Genomic DNA, 26,935 nt, shown 5'->3' with positions numbered 1-26,935 from the left:
GTATCAGCCTCAGGGAGAGAAGAGCCACGTGGCTGCAATGGGACCACTGCCACCCCCTCCGCCCTGCAGCAAGGTGACACATAGTGGCACCCCTGCCTGGCAGAGGGACCTCCTTCCCACCCCGTCCCTCCCCAGCCCTTGGCCCCGGTTAAGGACAGCAGCTGCCTGAGACGTGCCTGGGCTCCTTGGCACACGGGGCAGCCCTGTGCCTCCCGTCTCCGCTCAGGGCTGTTATCTCAGCAGTTTGGTGGGAGCTGTCAAAGCAGTCCCGGGCCAGAGTTAATCTCGGGGTTGTTTGCAGAGGCGAGCGGGTCCCAGCCTCACGTGGCCGGACTTGGTTGGGGGATTTGAGTCTCCCGCAGCTGTTTGAAGAGCAACGCGCTGCCGCCGCGTTACAGTCGAGCAGAGGGCGAGTTGCTGCAGAAACAGCCGGTCCCGCTGCAATCCCCCTCCTTGTGCCGATGTGGTGCCATGGGATAGATCCAGCCGGACCAGGGGACTGATCCGTCTGAAAACCACCTGTCAAAACCACAGTGGGTTTCCTCTGCTGGTGGTGCTGCAGGTGGAGAGCAGGGAGCTGACCTGGTGGTCCCTGGTCATCCTGTGTGTCCCCCTGGCCACGCAGGGAGGGCTCCGGTGCTGATCCCTGCGGTGGAGGGAAGGTGGCACCATTCCTCCCCAGCCAAGCTCTGCCAGACCCCAGACGAACACCGCATGTGGTGCCAGCTGGCACGGGGTGGGCAGGAGGCGGCCAAAGCCTCCAGGCTCTGCCAGCGCTGGGTTGGTGACCCTGGTTTTGTGGCTGCGTGTGAAAGCAGCCCCATTAGGTCCCAAAAGCACAGTGTGGTGGGCGCAGAGGTGACCGCTGTCCCACTGTCCCAGCTAAGAGCACCCAGAGGTGGCAGGATTGGGGCACCTCACAGCTATGCTGTTGACACCCTGGGGTGATGCTGGGGGCAGCGGGACAGCACCGGTGGGACACGGCTGGGACTCCCAGGAAAACCCTGGGGTGATGCTGGGGGCAGTGGGCTTGGGTACCCTGGGGTGATGCTGGGGGTGGTGGGGGGCATGGCTGCAACTCCTGGCAAAGCCCTGAGGTGATGCTGGGGACCGTGGGGGATGCCGGGGGGACATGGCTGGGACTCCTGGGAAAGCCCTGGGGCCATGCAGGGGGCAGCGGGCTGGGGTACCCCGGGGTGATGCTGGGGACGCAGGGGCAGCCGGGGCTCGGCCGCCTATGCCGCCTGCCGCCACCGGCAGCAGCAGCTCCCCGCTCCCTCCTCCTCCTCCTCCTCCTCTCCTCCTCCTCCTCCCGGCTCCCTTCCCTCTCCCTTCTCCCAGAGCCAGCCCGGTCGGGGGAGGAGCCGGCCGCGCACAAAACCGCCCGCCCGGTCCCTCCGGCCCCCGCACCGGCACCGGCACCGGCGGCGGGGGGCGCCCAGCGCCCGCCCGGGGCCATGCGCGCCGCGGCGGGGCCGGGGCCGGAGCGGCCGGAGGGGCCGGGGGAGGGCGGCGGCCGCCCGGGGCCATGAGCGCGGCGGCGGCGGCGGGGGGGGGCGGCGGCCCCGGGCGGCGGCGGGGCGGCGGGGGGAGCCCCTCGGGGCGGCGGGCGGGGGGCGGGCGGCGGCGGCGCGCCCTGCGCTCCCTGGGCAGCCTGGCCGGGCGGCTGCTCCGCACCTGGGCGCGCCTGGCCGGGGGCCGCGGGAGGCGCCGCGCCGCCCCGGAGGACGACGAGGGCGGGTTCCGGGGGGGCGACCCCGGGGGGGAGCGGCGGCGGCGGCGGCGGCCCGGGGGGGCGGCGGGGGGCAGCGGGAGCGGCGGGGAGCGGCCGCCGGGCGCGCAGGGGCTGCGGAACCACGGGAACACCTGCTTCATGAACGCGGTGGTGCAGTGCCTGAGCAACACGGCGCCGCTGGCCGAGTTCCTGGCGCTCGGCCGCTACCGCGCCCGCGGGGCCCGCGCCGAGGTCACCCACCGGCTGGCCGCCCTGGTCCGCGCCCTCTGGACCCGCGACTACACGCCGCAGCTCTCCGCCGAGTTCAAGGTACCGGCCCCGCCGAGCGCGCCCGGCCCCGCCGCCCCCCGCCGCGGCCTGCCCCGCGCGTCCCGACGGCGCCCCCCGCCCCCGGCACCCACCGGCGCCCCCCGCCCCCGGGACCCGCCGGCGTCCCCCCCGCTCCCAGCGCCTTCCGGCACCCCCTGCTTACAGCACCCCCCTGCGTCGCCCGCTCCCGGCACCCACCAGCACCCCCTGCTCACGTCGCCCACTCCCCTGCCTCGTCCTCCCCGTGGACCTTGCCCCTGCCCTTGCCCCTGCCAGACGCCCCCCAGCCCCGCTGCCGTCACCTGAGCTCTGACCTCCCTCGGGCGGGTGAGCTCCCGGGCCCCGGCCACCCCGTGGAGCCATAAGGGTGAGCGCGATGCTGGCCGTGATGGTGGGGTAAGGCGGGATGGTGCCACGGGAGCCCAACTCGGTGGCCTCGGGCCCCGTCACTGAGTGCGTGTCACATCCCCGCTGGGCACGTGCCAGCGTGCTGCAGGCCTGCGCCCGGCCTGGGGACGGGGACAGGGACAGGGTGTTGGGCGCAGGGCGATGCTTTTAGCCTGGCATCGCAGCCCCCCGCACTCAGGGACACGTGCCCGTGGGTGACATTTCGGCAGGGACCTGGTGCTGCAGTTAAACTTTGCAAAGCGCTGTGGGCACGGAGGAGCTGCTGGGAAGCCAGGCCCTTCCCGGGTCAGGGTTTCTGGCAGCGCTGCCGGCTCCTGTGGTGGCAGCCGGGCTGGTCCTGCACGGGCAGGGGCCCGGGTACCTGCTGCTCTGCCCCCCACTTCCCAGGGGGACCTGCCTGCCTCCCTTCCCTGCCTGGAGGGTGGCAGCACCCACCCTGCCGGGATTGCCGGGGTGCAGTGGGTGCTCCTGGGCGAGCAGGGTGCTCATTGCCTTTAATTTCCTTGTAGCAGAGTAACCAGCTCTTGCAGTGCTGGGCACAATATTTCCGTGCCCTCTGCTCCCAAACACACACATTCCTTAGGCACAGAGAAAAAAAAAACCCAAAACTTGCAGCCTTTGCTTTCAATTTCCTCCCTCCGGGTGGTTATCTGCATTTTCCATGAATTTCCACCTTATTTTCTTTTTTTTTTAAATCTGCCTAAATAAGATTTTTAAATAAGAGCCGAGTCTGCGACTCATTTTGCTTGAAGCCCATCCATGGTGGCCTTGCTCCCTCTGCTTGTACCGGCATGCTTGTACGGCTGAGAGCGGGGCTGGGGGCAAGTGGGGCCAGCGTGGCGGGTGGCCGGAGGGGTCTTGGCTCGGGGTGTTTCTCGGCGATGCTGGAGGTTTGATCCCTGTCCTGGCAGGTCGCAGCGTGCTGGCTAAAATCAGCACGGATGGTTGGGGTTTAACTGCATCAGCTGGTTAAAATCCACACGGATGGTCCGGGTTTCTCCCTCCCGGTGCTGGTTTTGGGATTGAGCTCCCAAAATTGTCCTTTCCTGTTCAGCTCAGCAGCCGCAGCCAGCCCAGGCTCAGAGATGGGTCCTTGGGAACCCCCAGCCCTGCCTCTTGGGGTGCTCCCTGGACCCCCTCCCTGGGCTCCCCACAGGGAGTGGGTTTCCCAGCCCTGTGCATCCTGCTCTTTCAGGGTTAGGGACCCATCCTGGCTCTGCTGGTGCTCAGGGCAGAGAGGTGACCCCAGCCTGGGACCTCTGGGCTGGGAGCTGGCGATGGACCCCCCGCGGGTGCCACCCAGGTGGGTCTCGGAGGAAGGACCCCCTCTGAGCCGGCAATGCTGCCTCGCCAGCCGTCCCACGGGGCCCCTGCCTGTCCCCGGGTCCCATCCTGGCTCACAGCCCCTTGCCTCAGCCCCACAGCATTTCCAGCCACATTCTTCCCACCGCAGCCCCCGGCGAGGGGGAATCCCCTGTAAGGGCATTGCGCTGCTTGCCTAACAGTGCAATTAATGCTAATTAGCCAAAATGCCACAGCGTGGCCGGTGGCTGGTGTGGGGCAGGCGCAGAGATTAGGGCCCGATCCAGGCGTGGGCAGGGGCATGCTCCGGTTGGTGGCACGGGGACCTGGGCTTTTGGGGCAGGGCGCCCAGAAGGAGCATCACGGTGGTTTCATCACCCCCGTGCCTGCCCTGGGCCCGATTCCTGTGCCGTGCATGGAGCTGCACATCCCGGGGGGGAGGCGAGGAGGGGGGGAGATGGGGGGGATGCACTGGGGACCCCCATCAGCACCTCCTGGGGAACCCCTGCGGGGCCAGGGGGAAGGAGGAGAGGGGGCGAGCGGAGGGCAGCCTTGGGCAGGGGAACCTGGCAGGGCTTTGGGTGGAGGGACAGAGCCTGGCAGGGCAGGTAGCACCCCCTCCCCAGCACTGTCCTGGGGGGGGGGGGTGCTGGCGGGAACCCCCTGGCATGTGGCTCCATCAGGGACATCTCTGGTCCCCCTCCCTGGTCTCACGTGCTCCACTTCAGTCAGAGGGCGCTGAGTGCCGGACTCCGACGGGCTGAGCATCCCCAGTTTGGGGATGCAGGAGGTTTGCTCAGGGGCTTTCCTCCTGCCTGTGCGGGCAGGGCTGGCAGCTCCCCTGGCCCACGGGCCGCACATTTGCTTGACTGTGTGAACAGCCCTTGTCTCTTCTAGGGACTTGGGTGGCTGGGCTGGCACCGCCAGCATCGCCTGGCTGGGGAAACTGAGGCACGGGGAGGCACTGGGCTGGCTGCTGGTGGTGGTACAGCACGTGCAGGCAGGGGCAGTCAGGGCCTGGGGGAGAGTTGCTACCTGCCGAGTAATCCCAGTGCTGGGAATTGCCTTCCCCTGGCTGTTACACCGAGTTGATGCCGTTGGAGCGTGCGGGGCGGGTGACGCTGGTGGGTCCCCACGGGCTGGGCTTGCCCGTAGGGGTTTGTTGGGGTGTGCCCTGTCCCGTCGCCCGCAGCAAGCTGTCCCCTCCCGGCCTTATCCCGGCAGCTGAAAGCCAGGGCACCATGGCGATGGGCCATGGAGCTGCTCTCTTGGCCGCGTGTGCCGGTGTCCCTGCTGCTCTGCTGTCCCTGGGGTGGCCGCGGTGTCTCTGCAGAAGCAGGACAAGCGCAGACGCTGTTGCAGGCAGGAAGCAGAGCTGGGTTTTTGTGACGGGTGCTAACGAACCGGCCATTCGTTAGTGCCGGGCAGCGTGGCCCGAGGCTCAGTGCCTCCCCTGCCCGTCTCTTGCAGAACATCGTCTCCAAGCACAGCTCGCAGTTTCGGGGCAACGCGCAGCACGACGCCCTCGAGTTCCTGCTCTGGCTGCTGGACCGCATGCATGAGGACCTGGGCGCCGCCTCCCCCGCCCAGCAGACCCGCGTCCCCGAGGAGGTGGGTGGCCCCCACGTCCTGGCTCAGGAGGGGGATGTCCGTGCCAGGTCTGGGACCGGGGAAGCCGAGATGTCCTGGGAGGGGGCGGGCTGGAGTTGTGCCCCCCACCCCGGTATGGACTGGGGGTGGGGATGCGGGTGATGTGGTTTGACCGGTGTGTGGGGGGGAGGCTGATGGGGTTCGGGTGCTGTGGGGCTGGGCAGGGCGGTTGGGGTGCTGGGAGAGCGTGGGGATGTCAGCAGGAGCCCGTCTGGCTGAGCACCCCGGTTCTGGTGGGCATCCCAGTTCTTGGGGTTGCTTGGCAGGGAGGAGATCCAGCCCCCCTGTCCCTCCCCGCCTCCAGCTAAGCCCGCTGTAATTACAGCGCTCCGTGGCTTTGCTGCTGGCAAAATGAGTAATTAAGTCTCCCTCCATCCATCTGCGCTCATGGCATCGCCCTGGCCCTGCCTGCCGCCTGCCTGCCTGCCTGCCGGCGCGCTGCCTGTTGCAGCGGATGGATTTGCGCAGCCGGCGTTTGCCGCGTCGGCTCGGCTCAGCAGCGTGCCGTCCCTGCTTTGGGGGTGATGCCCATCTTGGGCACGGGGGTCCTGGGAGCAGCTTCATCCTCCCTGTCCCCAGCTTGGGGCATCATGGCCGTGGCCGAGGGGTGTGGGTCGGGGACCCTGCAGGCACCGGCCTCCAGCCTTGCACGGGCACAGCTCCATCCCGCGTGGGAGAGCTCGGCTGTGGTCCCCATCTCCAAAGCCTCTGGCCGGGGCAGCCCCGTGGCTTCCAGCCCTTCTTGGCTGGGGGGCTGCAGCCATCCCTGCACTGAGCTGAGCCGTCCGCAGCCCTGCCCACCTTTCCCCGGAGGCATTTAGATACCCCAGGCTGTTTGGGAGAGCCTGGCAGCGGGCAGCTCCCTTTGCTCGCTTGTTAAATGCAAGGTGCCAACGCGTGCCGTGGGCTGCGGCGTGACGCCGGCGGTGCCCTCGGCTGCCTGCGCTGGAGGCAGTGCTGTGGCAATGCCCGGGGTGCCTGCCTGGCTCTGGGGACAGGACCCTTTTTGTCCCCCCCCAGCAGCCTTGGTTTTGCTTGGCATCCCCTGGTCTTGGCCCCTTTTGGGGGATGCTGCCTGAGTGGCACCCGTGCATCCGTGTCCTTGGGGATGGGGTGCCCAGTGGGGGCCGTGAGCCTGAATAAACGGCTTTGAAGTGGCTGGACGGAGGTGGGCACGCACGCACCCATCCTGGTTTTGGGTAGTGCGGGCTGGGGGAGGAGGGTTTGTGCAGATACCGAAGGATGGGAATGGGGGGGGACGGTTTGCTCCTGGTCAAGCCCGTGCCGAGGCTCAGGGACCGGGGGAGCTCAGCTGGTGGAAAGCAGAAGACAAGGAGGTCGGTGGTCCAGGGCACGGAGCCAGGCAGGCTGGAGAGGTGGAAATACCCTCCTGGCTGTTCGATGGATGCCCACGAGGTGTCTGCCGTGGCACCCAGCAGGCTCTGGGGCCACCTGGGTGGGGACCAAGGCTTGGCTGCCGGGAGGGCTGGAGAAGGAGGAGGAGGAAGCGTCGCCTTGGGTTCTGGGGGGATTTGGGGCACAGGCACCGTCCAGGTCCCTTCTCTGCCACACCAGATGGACCCCGGCCCCGGGCAGACCGTGAGGACATGTCAGGCTCAGCAGGACCCGGTATCAGCAGATGGCACGAGGAAAATCCGCCTCCCGGCCAAATACCTCATTGATTTTCAGTCTTGCTCATCGCGACACCAAAAACTCCTCTTCTTACCCCAAAACAGCCCAGTCCTTTCCCAAGCTACCGAGGCTCCTTTTTGTGACATCTCTTCTGCCATCAGGCTCTGTGTGCCCGTAGCAGGGGGTGAAGCCGCTGGCTCCCGGCCCCTGTGCGTGGGGACGGGGGCTCCCTGCCCTTCCCAGGGCAGCAGGCAGGCAGGGAGACAGCAGGCAGGATGCGGGCAGGGAGGTGTCTCCTAACCAGGCAGGTTTGGTTGTGTAACATGGTCGTGTCCCAACATCCCCGTTCCCTACGGAGCAGAGCAGAGGACCTGGCCACTCTCGGGGCGTCCTGGGTGTGGGGCACGTCTTGCCCCCTGCAGCCGGTGCTGACATCCCCCGAATTTGGCAAAGGCGGCTGCTTCCCTGGACACTCGAGTGTCCGGTCTTTCCTCAGGATGGAGGAAAGGATCCTGTGCTGGCCCTGGGAGTGAGCAGCAGGGAGGCAGGCAGCCCGCCAGCGCCGTCCTTCATGCCTCAGTTTCCCCATGCACCAAGCAGGGGGGATGGAGAGAGGGCTCCCTCGTGCAGGGCTCCTCGCCCACCCTGAGGCAGAGTCCAGCCTATGGAAGAGCCAGTTTGTTTTGGGGAAGGGGGCCCAGTGTTGCTCCTGCTGTTGCTCAGGGACGTGCCACGGGCTTGCCAGGGGGAATGGGTGCGGGCACCCAGCCAGGGAGCATGGCCGGCTGCGGTGGCTCAGGGTGCCGGGAGCTGGTGCGTCAGGCCCGGAGAGAGGTCAGGTGTCTGCGGTGTGGGGGGAGAGGCGGTCGGCCCGCCGTCCGGGGCTGAGCCAGGGGACGCGGTGACGTGGGGAGGTGGCTGAGGGATAGATTGGCAGCGGAGCAAGCGCTCCCCATGGCTGCCTCCCCTGCCAGCTCGGGGGATGCTGGTGGAATGGCACTGCTCCCACCGTCTCTGCCGGACATGTGGCCCCTGAAAGCCCATCTCTGGGGCAGTGGGCCGGGGTGCTGGGTACCGTACCTGGTCTTGGGGTGCTGGGTGCTGTGCCACGTGCCATGCTCAGGGTGCCGTGCTGGGGTGCCGTGCCTGGGTTCAGCATGCCGGGTGCCATGCCTGGGCTTGGGGTGCTGTGCCGGGGTGCTGTGCCTGGGCTTGGTGTGCCGGGTGCTGTGCCGGGGTGCTGTGCCTGGGCTTGGGGTGCCGGGTGCTATGCTGGGTGCCGTGCCTGGGCTTGCTGCTGGTAAAGGCGCTGGGGAAACACACAGCAGCGGGGCTCATTTTCTGGGCGGCGCTGGCAGCCCCACGCGGGCACGCCTGCCCGGGGGGGCATCGCGCCAGCCGCGGCTTTTTTTAGCTCCCTGGTTCTGGTGATTTGCATGTGGTTAATCTGCACCCGGCTGTGTTTGCCTCAGGCGGGTGCATGCACAGGAACGCGCACACCCGCTCCAGGAGCTCACCTCGCAGACACATGGACACGCACGCAGACACACGGACACCTGCTCGCTGCAGCATCCCGCCGTCTCGCCCACCCACGTGCAGCTCCCTGCAGCACGGCCGGTCCCAGCACCCATGGGTGCGTTTGCCGGCACAGTGGGTGCTGGGGTGCTGTGGGCACCTCCCTGCCGGGGCTGCTGACCCTGCAGGCGTGTGCCCGTGGGCACTGGGGCTCCTTGGAGGGGGATGTTGCGGGGGGACCAGCTTTCTGCCTCCCAAGCTTTCCCCTGCCAGAGGTGCCCACGCTGTGGCATGGATGAGCCATCCCAGCCAGGTCTGGCTGCTGCAGAGCCCCTGCCCGCGGGTAGGTGCTGGGGCAGGGGTGCGGACAGAGGGTTAACCCTTAGTGCCCCACGCTAAGGGTGGATGGGACATACCCCAGAATTTCCCCAGGAGAAGGCACGCAGGGAGCCTGGAGGGCACAGGGCCAGTGGGTGCCGGGCAGGGATCGCCTCGGCGTCACCTTCAGCCCATCCTCATGCCATGGGGACACCAAAGCTGGGCTTGGTTCACTGGGACGTCTCCCCAACCCCTCAAGGGTGGGGGGGTCACCCCGGCGCCTCGCTCAACCCCCTTGTCTCTTGCCCCTGCAGCCTGGCGAGGATGGGAGCGGCGGTGCCGGCAGCTCCCCGCCGGCCGCCCAGCATCCCCGCGGGCAGAGCTTCGTGCAGAGCCACTTCCAGGCGCAGTACAGGTGAGCAGGGAGGGCCGGATCCTGCCCGGCCGGGGGCTTCGTCTTCCTGGGAACCCCGGGCAGCACTGGAGGGGCTTTGCTGGTGGGTGGCCGGATTCTGTGAGCCCAGGGAAGGGATGAGCCGGGGAGCACGCAGCCCTGCAGAGAGTCTCCATCCATCCATCCCACCCAGCCTGGGCATGGGAACTGCTTCCCCCGCGGGCGGTGCAGCCACGGCTGGTGGCGAAACGCCGAGCGAGGGGTTTCAGGACGTTTCTTAGTCCGCTTCAGTGCCAGCAAATATTTTTGCAAGTGCGAAAAAAGACACAGGAAGGGTTGGAGCCTGAATCCACATGGCAGCGAGCAGGGTGTTCTGCCCGCTCCCCACCCTTGTCTCGGCCCCGGGGCTCCCGGTGGTTAGCTGGGAAGCTCTGGGAGCAGCAAAATTAGGATGGAGCTGTGTTTTATTTGCACGGTGCAATGCTGGCAGCGTTGTCCGGGCTGTGCGGGTGCAGTGGGGTGGGGATGACGGGCCGGGCAGCTCTTGGCCAGAGAGGGGCAAATTGGTTTTAGTATGGACTGATCCAGAGCAGGGTCTGAACCGCATCCCAGGGGCGGTTTTTGGTGTGGTGGATGCCTGGTCCTTGGGAGTGAGAGCACAGGGGGTGACATCAGCCACATCCAGTGTCACCACCTGGCATGGACACGGACACGGGCAGACCCCAGCCCTGTCCCTGCTTCCACCCGCCACGTGCCTTCCCTGGGCATTTCATACCCCCTGCCTTCGGAGACCCCACTGCCCGCCTCGCCTTGGCCCTGACGAACCCTTAAGTGGTTCCCTTCGTTATCACCAACCCAGGGTGGGGAGGGCCACCAGGAGATGGCTTTTGCCGGGACAGCTGATTTTGCGCCGCGATAGCAGTTCGTCGGCAAAAGCAAGGCGGCTGCTGAGCCGGCAGGGCTGGGAGGGCTCAGCCTGGGGAGGTGGGCAGGGCTGCAGGCAGGGGTTGGGCAGGGGGTGCGCTTCCTCCTGGTTGTCCTCCACCAGCACGTGTTCGGGGTGGAGGCGGCGGGTGGTGGAGCAACCCAGTAAGGCGTGGTGTCCCTCAGGGGCCCGTACTGGGACCACTGCAATTTAATATCTTCATCAGTGATGCGGTGGGATGGAGCGCAGCCCCAGCAAGTTGGCAGGGGGCACCAAGCTGAGTGGTGCCGTTGATCACTGGAGGGAGGGGATGCCATCCAGAGGGGCCTTGGTGGGCTGGAGGAGTTGGCCCATGTGAACCTCATGAAGTTCAACCAGGCCAAGTGCAAGGTCCTGCACTTGGGTCGGGGCAATCCCCAGTACCAGTACAGACTGGGTGATGAATGGAGAAGGACTTGGGGGTACTGGTGGGTGAAAAATTGGACGTGAGCCGACAATGTGCGCTCGCAGCTCAGAAAGCCCATCAGGTCCCGGGCTGCATCCCAAGAAGCGTGGCCAGCAGGTCGAGGGAGGTGATTCTCCCTCTCTGCTCTGCTCTTGTGACACCTCACCTGAAGCACTGCGTCCAGCTGTGGGGTCCCCAGGGCAAGACAGACCTGGACCTGCTGGAGCGGGTCCAGAGGAGGCCACCGAAATAGTCAGAGAGCTGGAACACCTCTGCTACGGAGAAAGGCTGAGAGAGTCGGGGTTGTTCAGCCTGGAGAAGAGAAGGCTTCGGGGAGACCTTATTGCAGCCTGTCAGTGCTTAAAGGGGGCCGATAAGAAAGATGGAGAGAGACTTTTTACCAGGGCCTGTAGTGACAGGACAAGGGGTGACGTTTTTAAACTGAAAGAGAGTAGGGTTAGATTGGACAAAAGAAATTTTTTACACTGAGGGTGGTGAAACACTGGCCCAGGTTGCCCCAAGAGGTGGTGGATGCCCCATCCCTGGAAACATTCCAGGTCAGGTTGGACGGGGCTCTGAGCAACCTGATCTAGTTGAAGATGTCCCTGCCCACGGCAGGGGGGTTGGACTAGATGGCCTTTAGAGGTCCCTTCCAGCCCAAACTATTCTGTGGTTCTATCACAGGACTCAGGATCCAGGTTGTCCCAAGCCTGTCCCAGAGGACCAGCGTGGGGCTGCCCCCGCATGTGGGTGACGGGACACCCCACATGTTCATCTGGCTGAGACTCACGGGATGCTCGGGTGGGCCAGCATCTGGCCACTCCGTCCCCGTGCCGTGGCATTGCAGGCGTGAGGGGACACATCTGGCACCACAAGTCCTTCCCCCTCTCTCAGTTAATCCCTCTCCCTGTATGAAAAAAAGGCGCTTTAATTATCCACCCCCTTCCGCGTGCCAGAGCCCGTCTGTGTGCAAAAGGATTTATTAATTGGTGCGGCTGCTTCCCGGGGAGCTCACTGGCTCTTTGAGGGGACGGATAACAAAGGCTCAGGATTTTGATTTGGTTTTTAATTTATTTTCCCCTTTTTGTTGAATAAAAAGGAGGGGAAAAAAAAGAAATAAAAAAGACAGAATTAAAAAGAAATGGGGGATAAGGTGGCGGTTGGCATTAAAGGCCCATTTAAGCCAGGCTTTGGTGGAGCATCTCCTGCAGGATGCTGTGGGAGATGGGGAAGCCTCCCCGGTGGCCCCGTGCCCCCCCAGCAGAGCGGCCGGCTCCCCCCCTCGCTGTCCCCAGGGCTCCCCTGGAGCCGGCGGCTGTGCCACGGTGGGGACCAGGCGGGCTGAGCCGGCAGCCCCGGGGAAGCCGGCAGTGCCTGTGCGGCACAGCCTGTGTCCAGGCGGCGGGGATGGATACTGCCCCCGGCCCCATGCCGGCAGGGAGTGCTGGGAGTGCAGCCCCGGTGGGTGCAGGATCTGGCCCCGTGGTGCTGATGGGGATACCACCCCGGCGGGTGCAGGACCCAGCCCTGCGGTGGTGGCAGGCAGCTGGCTCCCAGCAGGTGGACGGGGAGTGCGGCAGGACCGTGGTGTCCCCCGGGGGGCAGCTTGCCGGTGGGACGGTCACCAGCCGGTGCCACCACCACCCCTGCCTCTGGCCGTGGGCGCCAGGGTGGGCGGGGGGCCAGCACTGCCTCCCTGGGGGACACACCGGGGCTTGTCACGGGGCTGCAGGCAGCTGCCCTTTTGCTGCCCATCACTGCCTCCTCCCTGCAGCCCAGCCACAGCCCTGCTTTTCAGGAGAGGGCCTGTCCCCTCCCAGCACCCCAAGGCGTTGTCCCCGCTTAACGCCCACCGGGGTGGGCTGGGGTCACCCCAAAGCCTCCAGGAGCCAGAAGCCACCCCGGGCTCTGCGAGCCCTTGGGAGGGGGAGCAGGATTTGGGGGGTTTCGGGGCCACAGCCACACATGGGAGTGGGAGACCCCCCCCAGCCCTGGGATTTCACTCTGGCTTCTGTAGCACCAGTTACTGCAGGTACCCTTGTTAGGTTTCAGAGTGAACAGACCGTTGGGCTGGGCAGGCGGGTATGGGCTGCGGTGCCTCACCCTGGCAGGAGTTTGTGCAAACCCTGCGTGATGCTGGGGCCATCCGAGCCCTGTGGGATGCGGTACGCGGGGTGCGGTACGCGGGGTGCGGTACCTGGGGTGCGGTACCTGGTGGCAGGGCGCTGCAGCCCCCGGGTGGGGACTCTGGAGGTGCCGTCCCCGCGCCAGTGACACGCCCCGGCCGTGTTTCGCAGGTCCTCCCTGACGTGCCCTCACTGCCTGAAGCAGAGCAACACCTTCGACCCCTTCCTGTGCATCTCCCTGCCCATCCCGCTGCGCCAGACCAGGTGAGCCCGGCCCCGCGCCTCCCCAGCTGCTCGCCGGCGCGGTGAGAGGCACGGCCGCCGCTCGGTGGGGTTTTGGCTCCAGCGAGAGTAATTTGCATATTTTGGGGTAAATAATTAATTCGGGAGGTGGCGGCAGCATCGGGACGGGTGACGGCCACCGCCGCAGGAGCTGTGTCCAATGGGTGTTTGCTGCCCCAGAGTCAGAGCCGCCACGCTGGGACGCGGATCCCTCCGGCGTGGTCACGGGCGGCGGTGGCGGGTCTCAGCGCGGCGCGCGGCGGCTTTCCCCGCTGAGGGGTGTGTGTCCCGGTGTCCCCAGGGCTCTCAACGTCACCCTGGTGCTGCAGTGCGAGCGCCGGCGGTTCGTGCGGGTGGGGCTGGCCGTGCCCCTGCTCGGCACCGTGGCCGAGCTGCGGGAGATGGTGGCGCGGGAGGGACGCATCCCCCCGGAGCAGGTAACGGTGGCGGGGTGGGGGGCGCGGGGATACGGGGACACGCACACCCCCTCAGGGACACGGAGGGTGCCGGGTGCCGTCCCGCAGGTGATCCTGGCCGAGGTGTCCCCGCGGGGCTTCCTGCGCTCCCTGGGTGACGCGGAGGAGCTGGGTGCTGCCGGGGAGGGGGCGCCCCTCTACGCCTTCCAGCCCCCCCCCGCCCGCCACGCAGGTACCGCGCCCCTCCTCCTCCCGTCCCGATTGGCTGGCGGCTGGCCACCTGCGCAGCCTTGATTGGTTGGGAGCGGCTTGTGCGGTGCCGGGGGAGGTGGGAGCTTCCCCATGATTGGTGGGAGGCAGTGTGGTTTTTTTTTCCCCCTTGCTGTGATTGGTGGCTGGGAGGTGCGCTGTGATTGGCGGGGGAGTGGCGTCCTGTCTGCTGTGATTGGTCAGAGGCAGCTGCTCTCCACTGGGGTTGGAGGGAGGTGGTCTCTGCTGGGATTGGTGGGAGACTGATATCCTTTGCTGTGATTGGTGGGAGCTGTGCCCTGTCTGCTGGGATTGGTGGGAGTCTTGGCACGGTGTGGTTGGTGGGAGGCAAGCGTGCTCTGCTGCGATGGGGGGGGGAGGGGGGGCTTGTTTCCGCCCCCCACCCCATGATTGGTTGGAGGCAGGCGTGCTCCGCTGTGATTGGTTGGTGGCAGGCGTGCTCCGCGGCGATTGGCAGAGGCCACGTCCCCTGGGCTTGTGATCGGGGTGGGGGGGGCGCGGGCAGCCCCCGGGGACCCGGCGGGGGGGGGGTGTGTGTCCCCTCGCTGCGGGAGCGGAGCCCGCGCGCTCGTTAAGGCCCGCGCTCACCGACCGCCCCCCCCCCCCCGCCGGGCGCTCCCCCCCGCCCTGCCCCGCCCTCTCCCGCCCTGCCCGCAGGGTGCCCCCGCAGCCTGCCCGCCTCCCCCGGGGCGGCCCGGCCGGAGGGGCAGCGCCTGCCGCCCGCCGCCGCCCGCTCCTCCGACTGCCTGCACGGCGGGGCGGGCGGCCGCATCCTGCTGCTGCTCTGCAACACGGCGGGCGCCGGCCCCCGCCTCGCCAGGTACCTGCCCGCCCCGCCGGCGCCCGGCCCGCGAGCCGCCCCGCCCTGCCTCGCCCCCCACCCCCCCCCCCACCCCCCACGGCGGGAGGGGGCGCGGGGAGGGGGGTGCCGTCCGTCCCCCCCTCAGCCGGGTGTCCCCCGCTGTCCCCAGGTTCGGGCCGCCGCTGGTGCTGCGGGAGGAGCGGGGCGTCTCCTGGGAGCAGCTCCAGCAGAGCATCCTGGCCCAGCTGCGGGCCCTGCTGCGGGGAGAGGTGCGGGCGCAGGTGAGCTGGAGGCGGGGGGGGACGCCGCTGTCCCCCTCCCGGGGGCACGCTCGGCCGGGGCCGCCGGCACCGGCTGCCACCGCGGCCGTGGGTGGCCGTGGTGTCTCCCTGGGTGGCCCTGGTGCAGCCGTGAGTGGCCGCGGTGGCACCGTTGCGGGCTGTGGTGTCACCGTGGGTGACCATGGTGGAGCTGTGCTTGGCTGCAAGGGTCACCGTGGGTGGCCGACGGTGGCACCGTGGGTGGTTGTGGTGGTTCTGGGGGTGGTTGTGTTGTTGACGCCGGTGGCCGATGGTCACTGTGGGTGGCCATGCTGTCCCCGTGGGTAGTCATACTCGTGCTGCAGGCAGCCAGTGGTGGCACCGTGGGTGGCCACAGTGTCCCTGTGGGTGGTGTGTTGTTGCTGTGGGTGGCCAGTGGTGTCACCGTGGGTGGCCACAGTGTCCCTGTGGGTGGTCATGCTGTCCTGTGGGTGGCCGGTGGTGTCCCTGTGAGTGGCTGTGGTGTCCCTGTGGGTGGTCGCATTGTCACTATGGGTGGCCGATGGTGTCACCACAGGTGGCCACAGTGTCACCATGGGTGGCCGCAGTGCCACCTGGCTCCCACAGCAGAGCCGCCCCAGCCCAGCCACCCTCCCCAGCACCCAGGTGCCACCATCCCACGGGCGCTGGCGTCCCCATGCTGCCCCTTTGCCCCGCAGCCAGCGGGACGGGTCATCCCCCAGCCCCACATCCCCGTCCTCATGGATGCCCCCTGCCAGCCCGGCCACAGGGACCGAAGAAATCTGATTTTTGGGGCTTTTTTTGTCCCGTGTCACAAAGCACGGCTCCCCCCGAGTGACGCCAGAGGGCAGGGGGGGCTCTGCCCCCCAACCAGCCCCACAGCCCCCTCTCCCCTTGCAGGGGGCGGGAGCCCTCTTCCGCATCCGCCTGGCTGGGGGCTCAGCCCCCTGCGCCTACCTGTCCCCGCAGGACCCCCGTCCTCTCTGCCACCCCGCCGTCGACAGGTAAGGGCGCCCACGGGGGCGGGATCATCCCCAGACTGTCCCCTCGTTCCCCGGGGGTGGCCAGCAGTGTCCCCGTGGCTGGCCGTGGTGTCCCTGTGGGTGGTTGTGTTGGCGCCATGGTTGGCCAAAGGTGTCCCTGTGGCTGGCCACTGTCACCATGGGTGGCCAGTGGTGTCGCCATGGGTGGTCACAGGTGGCCACCCTGCTCACCAGGGACTGGGTCCCCAGCCCCGTGTCCCCGCCATGGGTGCTGCTCGGGGATGCAGTGGCCATGCCCACCTGCCACCACGGGCTGGCAAGGAGGTGGTCCCATGGGGACGGGAGGTTTTGGGGGACCTCTCACCTCATGCTCGCCCCCAGAGCGCTGCAGCTGAGCGGGGCGGGTGGCCCTCCCCACGTGAAGCTGACGGTGGAGTGGGACGTGAGCACCAAAGAGCGGTGAGTCCCTTGCACCCGGTGGGGGGGACAACACCCCAGCACCCAGGTCACCCTCCCTGACCACCCCGATGTTGTGTCCCCCCCCACTCCCACACAGCCTTTTCGGCAACATCCAGGAGGAGGTGGTGCAGGACGCGGAGAGCGTGCAGCTGCAGCAGCAAGCGCACCGGCAGCAGCACAGCTGCACGCTGGATGAGTGCTTCCAGCTCTACACCAAGGAGGAGCAGGTACCGGGCACCCTGCCCGCACCCTGCCCACACCCAGCAAAGCCACCGCTGAGGGCGAGCCCTGCCGGTTGGCCATGCCGGGGGTGGCTTTGGAGGTGGCAGAGGGGTGTTGGGGAGGGAGGTGGCCATGGCATGTGGTGTCCCCAGCTGGCCCCAGACGACGCCTGGCGCTGCCCGCACTGCAAGGTCCCCCAGCAGGGCACGGTGAAGCTCAGCCTCTGGACACTGCCCGACATCCTCATCATCCACCTCAAGCGCTTTCGCCAGGTGGCTGAGCACCGGCACAAACTCACCACGCTGGTGAGATTCCCCCTGCGGGGTCTCAACATGGCCCCCCACATGGCGCAGCGGGGCCAGGCCGGCAGGCAGCTGTTGGGGCGCTGGGCGCCCTGGCAGCCCCCCCTCTGCCTGCCCCCGAGCTGCCCCCGTGACTACCTCTACGACCTGTATGCCGTCTGCAACCACCACGGCAGCATGCAGGGAGGCCACTACACCGGTGAGCGCCGGGGGGTGCGTGGGGGGCTTGGGGTATGGAAGCAGGGTGGGGGCACTGCGGGGGGGGGGGGGGGTGTGCCGTGGGGCTGGGGGGCACTGCAGGGTTGTGCCATGGGGCAAGGTGTGGGGTTGGGGGCCACGGCAGGGGGCGTGCCATAGGGCACAGCGTGGGGTTTGGGGCATTGCAAGAGGTGTGGCGTGGGGCATGGCAGCAGGGTGGGGGGCACTTCAGTGGACATGGCATGAGGTTTGGGGGGCACCGCAGGGGTTGTGCTGAGGGGCACAACATGGGGTTAGGGGGGCACCTCAGGGGGATATGCTATGGGGCACAGTGTGGGTTTGGGGGGGCACCTTGGGGATCTGCTGTGGGGACACGGCATGGAGTTGGGGGGCACCTCAGGGGTATCTGCTGTGGGGCACAGCACGGGGGAGCCGGGGCGCAGGGCACACACAGGATGGTGTTGCAGCCATGCCAGGGCAGGCATGGAACTGGGACATGCCCCCCAGCAGCGTCCTGCACCCCCAGGCTGTCCCCGTGCCGTGGGGCTCATGCTCCCCACTGCACCCTGGGGCTGCGGGGGGGGCCTGGGGGGGGGCCAGGGCAGAGCCCACATCCCCCCCTCACCCCCTGTGTCCCCCCCTCACCCCCTGCCCCAGCCTACTGCTGCAACGCCCTGGACGGGCGATGGTACAGCTACGACGACAGCAGGGTGGAGGGGGTGCAGGAGGCAGAGGTGAGCACCCGCAGCGCCTACATCCTCTTCTACCAGCGCCGCAACGCCGTGTCCGCATGGTCGGCCGGCAGCTCCGTCAGGGGTGAGCACCCCCACCTCCCTGCCCACCTGTGCCCCGATAGCGCCCGGGCACCCCGAGGCCACTGCCCTGGGCACACATGGCATGGCCGAGTGCACCCACGGGCACACACAGTATGGTACGTGCACGTGCAGCAGGGCCAAATGCACGTGCGTTCAGCACATGCACACGCGGTGTGGGGGGTGCGCACAGAGCAGAGCTGCATGCGTGCTCACGCACATGCAGAGCACTAATGCATGTGCACACAGTATGCTGTGTGCGCACAGCACAGCTGCGTACACACGCATGCACATGGACACGCATGCGCACCCGTGTATGGACAGTACAGCAGGCAGGCACACACACAGCATAGCCAAGTGTGCACATGTGCAGTGTTGTGCACACGCAGCGCGGCCACGTGCACACCCTTGCACACATGTGCATGAACAGGCACACATGCACGCAGTCACACAGCCCAGCCGAGGGCACACAGTGCATGCAGGTGCACAGTGTGGTGGGCACGCAGTCGCACGGCACAGCTGGCGTGTGCAGCATCGCAGGTGCGCACGTACCCGCGTGCTTGAAACTGCAGCCACGCAGCACACGGCATGGCGTGCTCACGCTTGCCACGCGCTTGTGCACACGCATGTGCGCATGTGCACATGCAGATGCACACACAGCTGGTTGCAGCCCCGTGCTCCCCCATTGCTGAGCACCCCTGGGTGCTGCAGCAGCGACCGTCCCGGGGTGCGGGCACGGCGGGACCCCTTGCCCCACAGCCCAGCCCAGCCTCCCGCTCCCCGCAGGCTCCACCACCTCCTCGCTCTCGGGTCACTGGCTGGCCCGCCTGGGCGGCAGCACACAGGACACCACGGCCTCGCGTCCCTCGGCCACCCAGCTCTCCCTGCCCGGCACCCCCGATGCCACCGCCGCCCCGGAGAAAGGTGATGCTGAGCACCCCCTCCCCACCCCAGCACCCCGGGGTGGCTCCCGTCTCCTCCCGACTTACCGTTTTTTTTAATTGCAGGTGGCTTCGAGGCCAGACCCTTGGTGCGGGGCGTCCAGGGCCGCAGCCTCAGCGTCAAGCTCTCGCCCGCCGGTGGCCCCCCCAGGGCCGTGCCCCCGCGCTGGTCCTTTGCCGGCAAGGAGCGGGGCCGGCCGGGGGTCCCGGGGGAGCTGGTGGCCTACCTGGAGTCGGGGCGCCGGCCCCGCTGCACCCACCGCTCCCTCCTCCCGCTCGGCACAGGGGGGGAGAGCGGCCCCGACACCCCCCCAGCCCCCAGCCCTGTGCCAGCTGGCCCCCCAAAGCAGTCCAGCAAGGGGCAGGAGGAACCGGGCACCCCCCGAGCCCCCCACTGGCCCCTCCATGTGCCCATGCTGCGGCGAGCCGCCAGCACCGGCGCCGAGGGATCTCTGCGCCTGCCCCCCAAAAGCCAGAGCAGCCCGGGGCGGAGCGGGGAGGGGACAGGGGTGCTCCGCCACCCCAGGCTGGTGCAGCTGGAGGGGGACATGGGTGTCCCCCTGGCACGCCTGTCCCCTGGCCCAGCGGCCATGGCGCGCTCGCGGAGCTCGGCCAGCCTGCCCCTGCGCCCTGAGGGGGGCCTGCGGCGCTCGGCCTCGCTGGGCAGGGGCACGGGGGGGCCCCCCCTGCACCTCCAGGGTCCCCCTGGGGCCACGCTGCAGCGGGGACGGCAGCCCACGGGCTCCCTGCGCCGCCCGGCCGTGCCCGAGTCCAGCTTCTGAGCCATGGCCGGTGGGCATCCCCAGCCGGCGCAACCCGAACCAGGGGCTCCTGAACTGGGGCCATCCTGAACTGGGGGCTCCCAAACTGGGGCTATTCCGAACTGGGGGTATCTCAACCCAAGGGCTCCTGAACCAGCAACATCCCAGCCTGGGGGGCATCCCAACCTGGGGGCTCCCGAACCAGAGGCTCCCAAACCAGGGCATCCCCAAACTGGAGGCATTCAGGTATCCCAAAGCTGAGCGATCCCAACGCGGGGGCATCCCAAAGTGGGGGCATTCCCAAATTGGAGGCTCCCAAACCAGGGCATCTCAACCCAGGGGCATTCCAAACCGGGGTCATCCCGAACCCGTGGCTCTGAAACCAGGGGCATCCCAACCCAGGGGCATCCTGAGCCGGGGGGGCATCGCCCACTCGCCTCCCCATGCCCCTTCCCAGGGAGCGGGCAGGCGGGCGCGGGCTCCCCGGCTGGGCCAGTTCTAGGACGCGAGAGTATTTATTGTACCAGGAGAGTTTTATTCAGAGACGCTTTTTGTTTTCTAAAAGGCAACTATTTTGGGGGGGCAGGTGGGTCCCCCACACCAAGGTCTATGCAATACGCGATTTCTCCAGCCAGCTTTTGTATGTGGGGGCTGTGGCCCCACCGCCGGCGGTTTCTATTAAAGACACGTGAAAGGAGCCTGGTGCGGTGCCTGGGGGCAGCGTCCGTCCCAGGGGACGTATCCGGGGCTGGGAAGGGCTTCGTGACCCATCGCTGATGGTCCCAGTGCTGCGGTGTGTGCTGTGGCCTGGGGTGGTGGGGATCAGCCTGGGAGTGGGGCTTGGCGGGGTCAGTGCTGGCCGGATCGTCCCCCAGGGTGGTGACCGTGTGCCTGGTGGGAGGTCCTGGGGGTGGTGGCAGCACCAACAGCACCAGAGTCATGGTACCATGCGGCTGTGCCCACCGAGGTAGAGGAAGGGGATGTCTAGAGAAACTTGGTGCAGCTGCGGTAGGAGGCAGAGATGGAGGTGGAGGAGGTGGGATCAAGGTGGAGATGGAGGCAGAATTGGAGGAGAGGGAGGGGGTGCTGGAGATGGGGGTGGAGGAGGTGGGATTGGGGTGGAGGAGGAGGAGCTGAAGGTGGAAGTGGAGGAGGCAGAGGTGGGTGAGGTGGGATGGAGGTGGAGGTGATGGAGGAGACAGGGACAGAGATGGAGGTAGAACCGGAGGAGATGGAGGTGGAAGTAGAGATGGAGAAAGTAAGATTGGGTTGAGGTGGAGGAAGAGGAGGAGATGAAGGTGGAGGAGACCATCCCTTGCTGGAGAGCTGCTCTAGGCTAAAGCCCTTGCTGTGCCACTGCTGGTGCCGTGGCTGTGACCCTGCTCTGCAGCAGGGGCCAAACATGGGTTTGGCACCCATGTGTCACCCAGGCAAGCAGCATCCCTGGGCACAGCAGGTTTCCCCAGGGCACTGACCATGGGACACCACTGGCCACAGGGTGTGATCGGCCATGGGATGTCCCTGGCTATGGGATATCACCGGCCGTGCAGTGCCACGGCATGCCGGCGTCCATGGGGTGCTGTGCCACGGGGACACGGGTCAGCTGGGAGGGACGGCCGTGCTGCCCAGTGCTTTGCCACCATTGCCAGAGGCTGTTGGATTTGGAGGGTGGTAGGTTCTCTGAGAGATGCTCTTGGGTGTGGGGGGGTTGACACCACCCTTATGACCCAACCTGACCATCTGAGACCTTCTGGCTCCCTGCAACGTCCAGAGCACCCAAGTGTCCCTGACGCCCTCCTGGAGCAGGACCCAGAGCTGCTGGTGTCAGAGGTGGCCCTGGGGCTCCTGGTGGCATGTCACGCGCTGCAGAGCCTCAGCAGCTCCTGCACCCCACAAACCCCCTGCACCCCACGAGCCCCCCCGCACCCAGCCTCGGCTGGGGTGCATTGCACCGGCTTCAGGGTGCTGGGGGAGCGGTGCTGAGCCCAGGGGTTGCACGCTGCTTGGGGTGTGCGGCACTTCCCAGCTGTGCAACCTTTTTTGGGGTGGGGGATTTCCAATCTCCCCTCCACCAGAGGGGCCCCCAGGCTGGGACCCCCCCCCCCCAACAACGTGCCCAGCATAGGCAGAGCACCTTACCTTCCTCGGCACCTGCGTCTGCCCACAGGCGTGATGGCCTGGAGGCACCCCTGTGCCTTCCCAGGCAGCAGCATCCCCCGGATCATCCCCTCCCCGTGTCCCATGGACATGCCCCCCCGTACCCTGCAAAGCGGGGTCCCAGCCCCAACCCCATCCCACCAGGCTGGGGGAGCCCCTGGTGCCATACGACCCCGTCCACTGCCTGTCCTCCGCCACCAAGTGGGATTCCCCTCCGCACACCCACTGCTCAGCCCCAAAACGCAGGCAAGGACCTGCCACAACGGGGTTGGTGCCCACCCCGGGTTTGGGACAACCCCAAATCCGGGCTGGGACCACCCCAAATCCAGGCTGAGACCACCCCAGGCCTGATGCTGCCTCGTCCCTTGGGACCACGGCAGCCCACACAGAGCAAAAAACATCATTTTATCACCCAAACCCTCAGTAAACCTCATTTCCTACAGCAAAGCACCCTCCGAGCGTCCGTGTCCTAAATCCATCAGTGGCCACCAACCCAGGCTGGGACCACCCCAAGCCTGGCACTGCCCCATCCCACGGGACCAGGACCCCAACATCCCGGACAGACCCCACCCCACCATTTTACCCCCCACCCCTCATCCAACCCCCACATCCTCCCGTCAAACACCCCCCGCCGCCGCCGCCACCACGGCCGGGCGCGACGCTGCCGGTGCCGACAGGCATTAACCAAACGCCAGCGCTGCCGGGCAGTTCACAGCGAGTGGCACACGGATTTATTGATTGCTTTGGGGTGCTGGTGCCCCCGGGTGCCCACCTGGGGCGAGGGGCACGGCGCGAGCGGGGCAGGGGGCGAAGCGCTGCCATTTCCATCCTCCCTCTGTGCACCGGGTGGGCGGGAATGGCTCCAAATAAAACAAATCTCTATATATTTTTTCTATATATATATACAAATATATAATATATATATATCTCTGCCGATATATATATATAGCTCTCTCTCTCATCTCTCTGGAAAGGATAAAAGGTTAATTTGTCTTCGCATGCACGACCAAAGCCACCAACCCACGGGGACAACGGGTGCTGAGGGATGCGCGCCCTCGCCCGCCGGCACCCTGAGAGCCCGGGGGGGGGGGCCGCATCCTGCGTCCCCAGGTTATTGCTGGTCGGGTCCCATCCTGCTCCGGCGAACAAGCGGAGGGGGAAGAAGCCGAAGAAATGAAATCCCGCTGCAAAGCGCCGGTGAGCTCGTTGTCACCTGGCCGGTACCCAGTGGCATCCGCCCTCGGGGCACGGAGGAGGTGGTGGCGTCGCCCCAGGACCGTGGGTGCTGCGGGGTTGCAGGGGCGCAGGCACCCAGTCAAAAGGCCAAGTCTGGATAAGGCGAAAAAAAATGAAATAAAGAACAGCGACCGCCCCCAAACCAGGCGCTTTGCCACCCAAAACTGGCGTGCCGGTGGCCCTCGGTGCCGGTAGCCAGTGCTGGCCCCTGGGTGCCGCAAGGATGAGCTTGGGGACAGGGACACTGTCATAGGGCTGTGCTCTCCGATTCCTCCTCCTCCTCCTCCTGCCGGGTGGCCGGGCCTGGCCCCAAGAGTCTCTGCGGTGCCTCCGTCAGGTCCCGGCGCAGGGTGGCATCCGGGGGGACGTGGAGGGAGGGGACCTCAAAACGGAGCAGACCTGCGGGAGGGCAGAGTGATGGGGGACGCTGCGGCGGGGGCTCGGTGGCAGGACACCTTGCCAGAGCTGGCGCTGTGTTAGTGCCACCACCAGGGATGTCACCACCGGTCCCTGCTCTGTGCCACCCCACCCTAGCCGGAGCCTGTGACACCCCATGTCCCTGCCGTCCCCACACACTGCCTGTCCCGCACGATGCTCTGTTCTCCTCCCACCGAGTGCAGGTGACACCGCTGTCCCCTCTCCCAAGGGACCCACAGGGCGAGGCAGCACGTGTGAAGTGACAGAGGGTGACCCACAGCCCGAGGCAGGCGGTGTCACCGCCGTCCCTTGCTGAGAGCGGAGCAACCCACCCCCAGGTAGAAAGAGCGCTTCTGCCTGTACCTGCCGGGCTCTGCTGCCAGCGCGGGGACCCCGCCACGGGCAGCAGCTCCCACGGGCACGTGGCGGGGCAGCTGCACCCATGGCCGGGTGCAATGCAAGGGTGCAACGCCAGGGCTGCACCGGTGCCTGTGTGCAACACCAGAGCTTCACCGGTGCAATGCCAGGGCTGCACCGATGCCAGGGTGCAGTGCCAGGGCCACAGCAATGCCTGGGTGCAATACTGGGGCTGCACCGATGCCAGGGTGCAGTGCCAGGGTGCAGTGCCAGGGCCACAGCAATGCCGGGGTGCAATGCCAGGGTGCAGTGCCAGGGCCACAGCAATGCCGGGGTGCAATACTGGGGCTGCACCGATGCCAGGGTGCAGTGCCAGGGTGTGACGCCAGAGCCGCACCGATGCCAGCGCCGCACCAAAGGCAGGCAGCCCACCTGGGGAACGCCTAGCCCCGGCTCTGCGGCATGCCCGGGGGCTCGCCACCGCCGGCGCTGTCCCACCCCGCCTCGCAGGCAGGACGGGCACACGGAGGAGCAGAGCCCTCCGCCCTGCAGGACCCCATGGCCAGCTGGGCCAGAGCCGGGGGGCTCCCAGCCGTGCCTGGCCCCACGCTCCCCTGGCCTCCGCGTCCCCCGGTGTCCCCGATGCCACCTGGCACTTCCAAAGCATCGCCCTGACCGTCCCCCTCAAACAGCGCAGCCCCCACTGCTGCAGGGACACCGCGGGTGACACCAACAAAACCCAGGGACGAGGTCAGAACAGCAGGAACAGCGGCACAGCCTCGTGGTGCTTCCAGGGGACGATGCCACCTTCCTGGGGACACTGCCACCCTCCTGGGGACAGGTTCACCTTGCCAGGAACATTGTCACCTTCCCAGGGACATCACCACCTTCCCGGGGACATCACCACCTTCCCAAGGATGCTGCCACCTTCCCAGTGACAGTTCCACCTTCCCAGGGACATTGTCACCTTCCTGGGGACACTGCCACCTTCCTGGGGACATAGCCAACTTCCCAAGGATGTTGCCACCTTCCCGAGTACACTGTCACCTTCCTGGGGTCATCACCACCTTCCTGGGGACAGTTCCACCTTTCCAGGGACACTGTCACCATCTGGAGTACATGGCCACCCTCCCAGGGATGTTGCCACTTTCCTGGGGACACTGCCACCTTCCCAGGGACATCGCCACCTTCCCAGGGATGTTGCCACCTTCCCAAGTCCGTCATCACCTTACAGGGACACTGCCACCTTCCTGGGGCCATCACCACTTTCCCGAGGATGCTGCCACCTTCCCAGTGACAGTTCCACCTTCCCAGAGACATCGCCACCTTCCTGGGGACAGCTCCACCTTTCCAGGGACATTGCCACCTTCCCGAGTACATCATCACCTTTCCAGGGACATCGTCACCTTCCTGGGGACACTGCCACCTTCCTGGTGATGTTGCCTCCTTCCCGATGACAGTTCCACCTTCCCAGGGACACTGCCACCTTCCCAGTGACAGTTCCACCTTTCCAGGGACATTGTCACCCTCCCGAGGACACTGCCACCTTCTTGGGGACACAGCCAACTTCCCAAGGATGTTGCCACCTTCTGAGTACATCGCCATCTTCCTGGGGATATCGGCACCTTCCCGGGAAAGCTGCCACCTTCCCAGGGACAGTTCTACCTTTCCAGGGACATTGCCACCTTCCTGGGGACATCACCACCTTCCTGGTGATGGTGCCACCTTCTTGGTGACAGTTCCACCTTTCCTGGGTCATCATCACCTTCCCACGTACATTGCCACCTTCCCGGGGACATCACCACCTTCCCGGTGATGGTGCCACCTTCCCGGCGACACTCCCACCTTCCCAGGGACGTTGCCACCTTCCCGGGGACACCCGGGGACACTGCCACGTTCCCGGGGACGTCACCACTTTCCCGGCGACACTCCCACCTTCCCGGGGACAATGTCACCTTCCTGGGGCCATCGCCACCCTCCCAGGGCCGCCACCACCGAACCCTGGGACGCGAGCAGCCGCGTGTCCCCCCCCCCTTGTGCCGCTGCCACCGGCCCTGCCCGGGGTTACCTGTCAGCGCGCCGTCCCCGGGGCCCGCGGCGTCCAGGCGGGGCAGCTCCGGGGGCTGGGGGGGCCCGGGGGCGGCCGGGGGGGGCTGGGGCGGCGGGGGCAGCGCGGGGCGCGGCCGCGGCTTGGGGGTGGGTCGGGATTTGGGGGCGGCGCTGGCGGGGGAGGGCAGGAGAGGGGGGGGCGGCGGAGGCGGCGGGGGGGGGGGCTGCCCGGCGAGCGGGCAGGGGCCCGGGGGGGCGGCGGGGCCGTAGGGGGAAGGGGTGCTGGGGGGGGTGGGGGAGAGGCTGGCGGGGGAGGGCTGCCCCCCCCCCTGCTCCCCCGCGGCCGCCCGGGGCGGGACGGGCGCCGGCTTCTTGGCCACTGCGAGACAGAGACAAGGAGGGGGGGGGGGGGGGGGTGTCAGGGTGCTGGGGGGGTCACACCGAGCGGGGACACCCCCCCCCGCCCCCGTCATCCCCCGGCCCCGCTCCTACCTTTGCGCAGGGCGCGCGGGCTCTGCTCGGCGGGCGCGGGGGGGGCGGCGGCCGGCGGCTGCCCGCTGCCCGGCCCGGGGCTGCCTCGGTGCTGCCCGGCCCCGGGGGAGAGCTCCTTGGGTTTTAAAGTGCTGGGGGGGGGGGTCGGAAAAGAAAGGAAATCGGGAGAAAAGAAAATAAAAAAAAAAGTGAAATAAAAATTGAAATGAAAAAAAAAAAATTAAAAAAATGGAAAGATTAAAAAGTTCCAAAGAAATCAAAAGGAAATAAAAGTAATAAAAAATAAAATAGGAAATAAAGTAAAATGAAAATAAAAAATTTAAAATATTATAAAATAAATTATAAATTAAAAATAAAAATAAACAAAAATTTTAAATATTATAAAATAAATTATAAGTTTTAAAAATAAAATAAAAATAAACCAAAAATTAAAATATTATAAAAATTTAAAAATTAAAATAAAAATATTAAAAAATAAAAACAAAGGAAAAATTGAAATAGAAATTAAATTTAAAAAATAAAAATTAAAAATTGATAAACAATAATGATAAAAATGGAAAGGAAAATAAGACAAAGGGACGGAAGAAGAAGGGGGAGCCGTGAGGTCCTGCCCGCAGCCCCACCCGCTCCGCCCGCTGCCCCCCGCCCATCCCGCCGCCGGGGGCCCGGGGGGGGGCCCGGGGGGGGTTTCCCTCCAGCCTCGGCAGGTCTTTCTCGGCGCCCAGCCCGCTTGCGGGAC

The 26,935-nt window shown here is 66.5% G+C and overlaps 2 protein-coding genes across 3 annotated transcripts in view; one reads left to right on the top strand and one right to left on the bottom strand.

Annotated features, from left to right (window-relative positions):
* The first annotated feature begins 1,528 nt into the window (after positions 1 to 1,528).
* USP43 (ubiquitin specific peptidase 43) lies at positions 1,529 to 19,580 on the top strand. The gene is made up of 15 exons (XM_076354127.1): positions 1,529 to 2,044; positions 5,225 to 5,365; positions 9,184 to 9,284; positions 12,931 to 13,023; positions 13,343 to 13,478; positions 13,566 to 13,689; positions 14,385 to 14,547; positions 14,699 to 14,810; positions 15,711 to 15,814; positions 16,175 to 16,252; positions 16,350 to 16,479; positions 16,627 to 16,975; positions 17,632 to 17,790; positions 18,573 to 18,710; positions 18,794 to 19,580. The coding sequence occupies exons 1-15, from the start codon at positions 1,529 to 1,531 to the stop codon at positions 19,507 to 19,509; spliced, it is 3,060 nt and encodes a 1,019-aa protein (XP_076210242.1). The 3' UTR covers positions 19,510 to 19,580.
* A 2,763-nt stretch (positions 19,581 to 22,343) lies between these two features.
* The window catches only part of ARHGAP44 (Rho GTPase activating protein 44), a 32,377-nt gene continuing 27,785 nt past the window's right edge, over positions 22,344 to 26,935 (bottom strand). Inside the window, exons 20-23 of one of the 2 annotated variants that reach the window (XM_076353852.1) lie at positions 26,297 to 26,327; positions 26,197 to 26,254; positions 25,724 to 26,083; positions 22,344 to 23,280 (exon numbers count right to left, since the gene is read on the bottom strand). In XM_076353852.1, coding sequence (XP_076209967.1) covers positions 23,129 to 23,280; positions 25,724 to 26,083; positions 26,197 to 26,254; positions 26,297 to 26,327 — 601 coding nt within the window. In that variant the 3' untranslated portion in view covers positions 22,344 to 23,128. The remainder of the gene's footprint in view (positions 23,281 to 25,723; positions 26,084 to 26,196; positions 26,255 to 26,296; positions 26,328 to 26,935) is intronic. The other variant, XM_076353851.1, reaches the window with a different exon arrangement.

Source organism: Aptenodytes patagonicus, chromosome 16 (genome assembly GCF_965638725.1).
Source record: "Aptenodytes patagonicus chromosome 16, bAptPat1.pri.cur, whole genome shotgun sequence".
Taxonomy (NCBI): domain Eukaryota; kingdom Metazoa; phylum Chordata; class Aves; order Sphenisciformes; family Spheniscidae; genus Aptenodytes; species Aptenodytes patagonicus.
Note: the sequence above shows the minus strand (reverse complement) of the source record. Positions and strands in the feature narration are given on the sequence as shown.